Source organism: Pelophylax lessonae (assembly GCF_965119305.1).
Source record: "Pelophylax lessonae genome assembly, chromosome: 12".
In the NCBI taxonomy this organism is placed as follows: domain Eukaryota; kingdom Metazoa; phylum Chordata; class Amphibia; order Anura; family Ranidae; genus Pelophylax; species Pelophylax lessonae.
This window is the reverse complement of record NC_138779.1, coordinates 135,487,552-135,494,571: the sequence shown is the minus strand read 5'-3', so window position 1 is coordinate 135,494,571 and position 7,020 is coordinate 135,487,552. Positions and strand designations below refer to the sequence as shown.

The window sequence follows — 7,020 nt, the reverse complement described above, 5'->3', positions numbered from 1 at the left end:
GATATCCCCCCTTAATCTCCTCTTCTCAAGAGAGAATAAATTCAGTTCCTCTAATCTTTTCTTATAGCTGAGCTCCTCCATGCCTCTTATCAGTTTGGTTGCCCTTCTCTGTACTTTCTCCAGTTCCCCGATATCCTTTTTAAGAACTGGTGCCCAAAACTGAACTGCATTTTCCAGAGGAGGTCTTACCAATGATTTGTACAGGGGCAACATATCTCTCTCTCTGGAGTCCATGCCTCTGGTAATACAAGAAAGGACTTTACTTGCTTTGGAAACTGCAGCTTGGCATTGCATGCTATTATTAAGCTTAGGATCTACCAGAACACCCAGATCCTTCTCCGCTATGGATTCCCCCAGTTCTACTCCCCCTAGTATGTATGATGCATGCATATTCTTAGCCCCCAAGTGCATAACTTTACATTTATCAACATTAAACCTCATTTAAAGCTGTGATTGAAGTGCGATTCATTGCAGCAAAATCGTGGTGCGATTGGGGTGCCATTAAGACGTATTCAAATCACCTAGGTGTGAAATGGAGCCTTAGAGTTGTCCCCAGAACAAGGGGTGACGGGCAATCTTCCAATCAGAGACAACTATGATAGAGCTTCCTCCCCTTTGGGAGATTTCCTCAAACTTCCCACTGCATCTTTAGGACAGAAAGAGAAGGAAAATCTCCCCAATGGTACACAGATAGCAAAAAGAATAACCTGACAGGGGGTCATATCCCTTCCCTTTCCATAAAAAAAAGTCTGGGCTATAGATAAACATTAAGGGCAAGGTTTACTTTATAGTGATCAACCGATATCATTTTTTACCGCCGATACCGATATTTTGGTCATCGGATATCGGCCAATAATTTTGGACATTTAATTTTTTTAATGTATTTAGGTACTGTGGTGGAGGGATCTGGGGGTCTAAAATACCCCAAACCCCTCCTCTGCACTTAAACATTCAAAACCCCAAGTTTGGCGGTTTTAGAATGCTGTAAGTTTTTGAATTCGGCGCCGCCAGTACCCGGAAGTGATGACATGTCATGACATCCCTTCTGGGTACTTGGCGGCGCCGAATTCAAAGAAATGGAGACTCGGTCAGATGGCGGCAGTGAAGGTAGGATGCCCAGGTCTCCTGGTGGGATGGGAGACCCGGGCGAGCCGCGGAAGGAGGCGGGAGAACGTCCCCTCCTACTCCTTGGAATGACAGCTGAGTGCTTTCTCAGCCGCATTGGTTGTCATTACAAGACAGCCGACCGTCGGATATGGTCACCGGTACCAGGGTGATACCTCTAGCTGCAGGCATCGCCCAGTACAGCACTTTCCCGAAATATCCGCAATATCGGTAACCTCAGGGGCCAATTTCCGATATATCGGGCAAAGTGCATATCGGCCCTCGATATATCGGCTTTTCCGATAATCGGTCGATCCCTACTTTAAAGTATAACTAAAGGAAAATCCTTGTTTGGATAGAGAGGGATTAGAAAACGTGTCAGGTTTTTTTTGCTGTCTGGGCCCCCTGTTGGGGAGATTGCCCTCTCTATTTGTCCTGTTTAACATTATTGACATAAGATAAAGTGATTTTAAGTGAAAGTTGAATTTTGGGTTGTCCCCAAAACAGGAACAGAGGGGAAATCTGACACCGGGGACACTAGCTCTGGTGGCAGCCATAGATTGCCTCACGTTGGACGGATTTCCTCTCACTTCCTGTTTTGGTTATGGGACAGGAAGTGAAGGGAAATCTCCCCTATGGAAAATAAAAAACCTGGCAGGGGTTACAACCTTCCCATATTCTATCCAAAATGAAAAAAAGTTTTGGTCCTCCACATCTAATAATATAAATCTGAAGAATAAATACTGTGACCTCTCCTTGTTCCTCTAGCTGTCATTTAGAATCCATCCTATACTTCACATTCACCGAGAACTGTCCAAGGCTCCCAGCTAAATAAACCCCATTCAGTCTTCCGTCCAATCAGACAGCGATGTAGTGACATTCCTCCTGGTGTCACCCTGTCTCCGCTGTCATTGGCTGCCACGCCCCTCACACACCCACCCTAACGATCTTACGACTGGACGCACCACGCAGAGTCAGCCATCTTGCTCCACCCATCTCCTCGCCGTTTATTGAACAAGAAGCCACCGGAAGACTCTCACAGCCATATTGCTCCTCTCACCCAGCGAGCATAAGCTCCATGATAACCTCCACACCATATAATATTGTATATCTGAGTACACACATAGCGAACACATTGTGTGTCCGAGAACATTTGAGATCCAGCGTTTGAAAAGAAGACGAGGCGCATAGTGAATGGTTTCGGATGTGGGTGTACCAAGATGGCGCCCGATGACTCTCGCGATGTGAGCGCGCCCCCTAGGGGGACGTAGAGGTGGGAGCATTTGCCGTGAGTGTTCCCGGATCGCCGGGGAGGTCATTGAAGAAGGAGAGGACCCAGGCCCTGAGTGTTCCCGCAGCAGACATGCTCCGCCTGTGCCTGAGGCTCCGCGGCCCCCTCCGCTCCGCTCTGCCGGCCCGGGGACATGGGAACACGGCGGCCCGAGTACGGAGGTATCATATGAGCGCCGGCTGCCGCCTCAGAGCCCTGGACTGTGTGCCAGCCGGTGTGCCAGGAGCAGGCCGAGTACAGGGGAGGTGGGGAACGGAGACCGGGCGGAGGTGGTACAGCTATCCTCCCCACCAGAAGGTAAGGAGGGCATGCTGGGAAATGTACTTCACTAATAATGTCCAATCACAGTGTCTGTACAGTGCTGGGACTTGTAGTTCAACATCTGCAGAACAAGACCAGGCTGCATGCTGACAGGAGGAGAGATCAGAGGATGGCATGGCTCTGATCTGCTTCCCTGCAGAGGACTATACATTGCCCAGTCTGTCTGCAGGGGGCCGCACGCTGCCCAGTCTGTCTGCAGGGGGCCGCACGCTGCCCAGTCTGTCTGCAGGGGGCCGCACGCTGCCCAGTCTGTCTGCAAGGGGCCGCACGCTGCCCAGTCTGCAGGGGGCCGCACGCTGCCCAGTCTGATTGAAGGGGTCCGCATGCTGCCCATTCTGGCTGAAGGGGTCCGCACGCTGCCCAGTCTGATTGCAGGGGCCACACGCTGCCCAGTCTGGCTGAAGGGGGCCGCACGCTGCCCAGTCTGGCTGAAGGGGGCCGCACGCTGCCCAGTCTGATTGCAGGGGCCACACGCTGCCCAGTCTGTCTGTAGGGGGGCCGCACGCTGCCCAGTCTGTCTGCAGGGGGGCCGCACGCTGCCCAGTCTGTCTGCAGGGGGGGCCGCACGCTGCCTAGTCTGTCTGCAGGGGGGGGCCGCACGCTGTCCATGCTGTCTGCAGGGGGGGCCGCACGCTGCCCAGTCTGTCTGCAGGGGGGGCCGCACGCTGCCCAGTCTGTCTGCAGGGGGGGCCGCACGCTGCCCAGTCTGTCTGCAGGGGGGGCCGCACGCTGCCCAGTCTGTCTGCAGGGGGGGCCGCACGCTGCCCAGTCTGTCTGCAGGGGGGGCCGCACGCTGCCCAGTCTGTCTGCAGGGGGGGCCGCACGCTGCCCAGTCTGTCTGCAGGGGGGGCCGCACGCTGCCCAGTCTGTCTGCAGGGGGGGGCGCACGCTGCCCAGTCTGTCTGCAGGGGGGGCCGCACGCTGCCCAGTCTGTCTGCAGGGGGGGCCGCACGCTGCCCAGTCTGTCTGCAGGGGGGGCCGCACGCTGCCCAGTCTGTCTGCAGGGGGGGCCGCACGCTGCCCAGTCTGTCTGCAGGGGGGCGCACGCTGTCCAGTCTGTCTGCAGGGCACCATACACTGTATCATCATTGCAGATTTTCCACACCTGCAGACCAATACCAGACTGCATGCTGACAGAGGAGATATCAGAGGATGGCATTCCCTATAGAGGACCATACTAGGTACAATCGGATTGCAGATGGCCATGCACTATCCAATCACCATTAAAGCGGATAATTTGTCCCTCTCTAGCTAGTCTACTTCCGCCTTTGTGGCTGGATTGATGTGCCCATGGTTCCGTTGGGTACTGGAAGAGCCGGTTGGCACATCTGCACACACAGAAATACAGGGAATGTTTTGGCATCATTCACTGATGGGTGGGGATAGCGGCATGCACACATATTTACAGCAGGATTCTCTCGGGAACATCTGCATACATGGAGGGGGGGGGGGGGCATTACCTGGGTGATGGGGAAGGGGCAAGGAGTCCAGGGGAAACGATGGCTTTAAGGTGACCACATACTCTACGATGGGGTGTAAAACTGACTTTAGATTTAACATCCACTCTGTAGTGTAAGAGCCGGCCTGATGTGGCGGAAGTCAGCAGCATAGCCAGCTGCCCACATACCTGGGTCAGTTCTTCACTAACCTTTGGGTTCCCGGTGCCGGCATCCTAACTGTGGACAACCATCTATGCTGCTTTCAGCTTCACAGCCCACTGCACAAGTTTTATGTATTTACAAATGAACATTTTATGTGGGACTTTTACTAATGGGTCTTTTCTTTGTACAGGTGCCTTTACCTGCGCTCTCCCCAACAATGCAGATGGGAACCATTGCACGATGGGAAAAGAAGGAAGGCGATAAAATCAGTGAAGGGGATCTGATTGCTGAGGTTTGAAGTGTTTCCCTTTAATACATCGTAGTTCTATTACTATCACAAAACTGAGGCTTCTGGCTTTTATATTTTTGTAGAACAGACAGTAAGGTTCCGTTTACACCTGGGCATTTTGAATCGCAGCAATTCCAATTTGCAGGACGCGTGTGCGATGCCATTACTTCATATTGGCACCTCAATCTCTGCACAGTTTTGCCGTGGGAGTGACAGCGTTGCGATTTTCCATGATTGCAGCGCGATTTATCGCACAGCACAATTGGGATGCCATTAAGAAGTAATGGCATCGCACACGTTTCCTGTTATTTGGAATCGCAGCAGAATCCCGGCGATTCCACCCGTGATTCAAATCACCCAGGTGTGAATGAACCCTTAAAATCTGGTCTGATAAAAAAAAAATGTATATTTGGGAAAAAAATGTTTTCACAAAATTTTAAAAGGAACTCCATGGGACTCTTCTGCTTTCCCCTTGAAAGGCACTTCTCACTATTGCTGCGTGTTGGTTGGTGACACCCTTCTAGTACAGCTGTACAAGTAATTGATTTCTACTCTCATTACGTGGGGGCCCCACAACTTTCATTGCATCTACCCAGCAATTCTTATCGAATATTTCGAGTTAGGGCTGCAACTAACGATTATTTTCATAATCGATTAGTTGGCCGATTATTGTTTCGATTAATCGACTAATCGGATAAAAACCTAAAAAAAAAAAAAGGTTGGTGTATAATTTAGTTAATATTCTTGAATATCTATATGCAGTGGTAAATATAAATATCCAGCTATATAGTTGGATATTCAATCCACTCTGAGACAGAGTCTGGCCCCTCCTGCCTTCAAAGTGCCCATATAGGAAGCAGCAAAGTAATAGTACTGTATAGACTGAGTGTCCCTATAGCAAGGTTAAAAAAAAACCTCTGCCTTTAGAATCACTTGGTTCCTTCTCTTGCCCAGGACTACATTTCCCATGAGGCATTGCTCCTCACACATTCACAAGTTCTCTGCCATCTACATACATGTAATGATGGTGTACTGAGCTGTATGTGCATTGCACTGTATTTTCTGATATGTAAACAAATAATGCATTCTGAATGCAGGACAGCTAATTGGCTGATCGATTACGAAAATAGTTTACAACAATTTTGATAATCGATTAGTTGTTTCAGCTCTATTTCGAGTTCAAGCCTACCTAGCTATATCTACTCCTTTTTATATTTATAAGTTAATCTATGTACTCCCCAATTGTATGCCTATATTGAAGTTCAATGCCGACCATTATACAATGTGCTTTATCTATTCTCCTATGGCTCTTACCCACTATTTTTTGTTATGTAATGACAAAAAGCAAACTATAAATTAAAGAATGCAACAAAAAAAATCTTTACCTGGCTATGTACAAACTAAAAATCAGTAGCTACAAGTATCCACCATAAGTAACAACTGTGAAGCTAGCCATACACTACTACAATTTTGACCAATTCCTCTGAATTTGCTGAAATCCAAGCAATGGGTGGCCCTGCTGGCTTGTGGAAGGAGGGGGTCAGAAAATGTCCTCCAATCAGATGCAGGTACTGTTTGCCTATTCAGCAGACAATGAATATTTTACCACCCTCTTCTAGGGCAAAAAACATTCAAAGGGCTCCTGTTGGTATGAGCTCTTTGAATCCAGGGAAGTGGTGCAGAAATAGAGATATAAATACAGCAACCAAAATGATAATGGCATTTGCTGACTTAATGACTTTAAAACTGTGTATGTTTCTCTTGACAGCTCTTGATACATTTTATTATATTATTTTTCTTTGATCTCTTTTATTTTCACTATGTTGTGCATTTTGTACATATGCCTCAATTCTATAATTGTGTAAGGCTAGCATTCCACTACCGCGGCTACGAAGTCGTGCTACTTCTAGCGGGACTTCGTAGCTAAAGTTGTTTGTGGCTTTCAGTGAGACTTGTCCCTCATTATAGAGGGAAGTCGCACTGAAGCCGGCTCAAAAGTAGTACACAAACTACTTTTGAAGTCACCGCAACTCAAGTCGCGGCAGTGGAAACGGGCCGAATTGAAAACAATGGCTTTTGACTTGCTGTGCGACTTGACATGTCAAGTCGCACTAGTGGAAACCGAGCCTAAGTCATTTAATAAATCTTACTGTTAAAAAACAACAACATTGTGTATGTTTTGTAGGTTGAGACAGACAAGGCCACCGTAGGATTTGAAAGTTTGGAGGAGTGCTACCTGGCCAAAATCCTAGTGGCAGAAGGGACAAAAGATGTCCTAATTGGTTCCATAATTTGCATCACCGTTGACAGGTGAGTGACAAGCACATGTTCATTGTCTTGACTGCTTATTAATATTTAGATTGTATACAGTGTAAGCTCATTTTGGTTGTAGATGCCAATGTATTTTACATATT

At 48.5% G+C, this 7,020-nt stretch overlaps 1 protein-coding gene across 1 annotated transcript in view; it reads left to right on the top strand.

The window, feature by feature from the left end:
- The first annotated feature begins 2,370 nt into the window (after positions 1–2,370).
- DLAT (dihydrolipoamide S-acetyltransferase) overlaps positions 2,371–7,020 on the top strand; it is a 28,835-nt gene continuing 24,185 nt past the window's right edge. Inside the window, exons 1-3 of the mRNA XM_082274295.1 lie at positions 2,371–2,692; positions 4,508–4,609; positions 6,792–6,916. Coding sequence (XP_082130421.1) covers positions 2,468–2,692; positions 4,508–4,609; positions 6,792–6,916 — 452 coding nt within the window. The 5' untranslated portion in view covers positions 2,371–2,467. The remainder of the gene's footprint in view (positions 2,693–4,507; positions 4,610–6,791; positions 6,917–7,020) is intronic.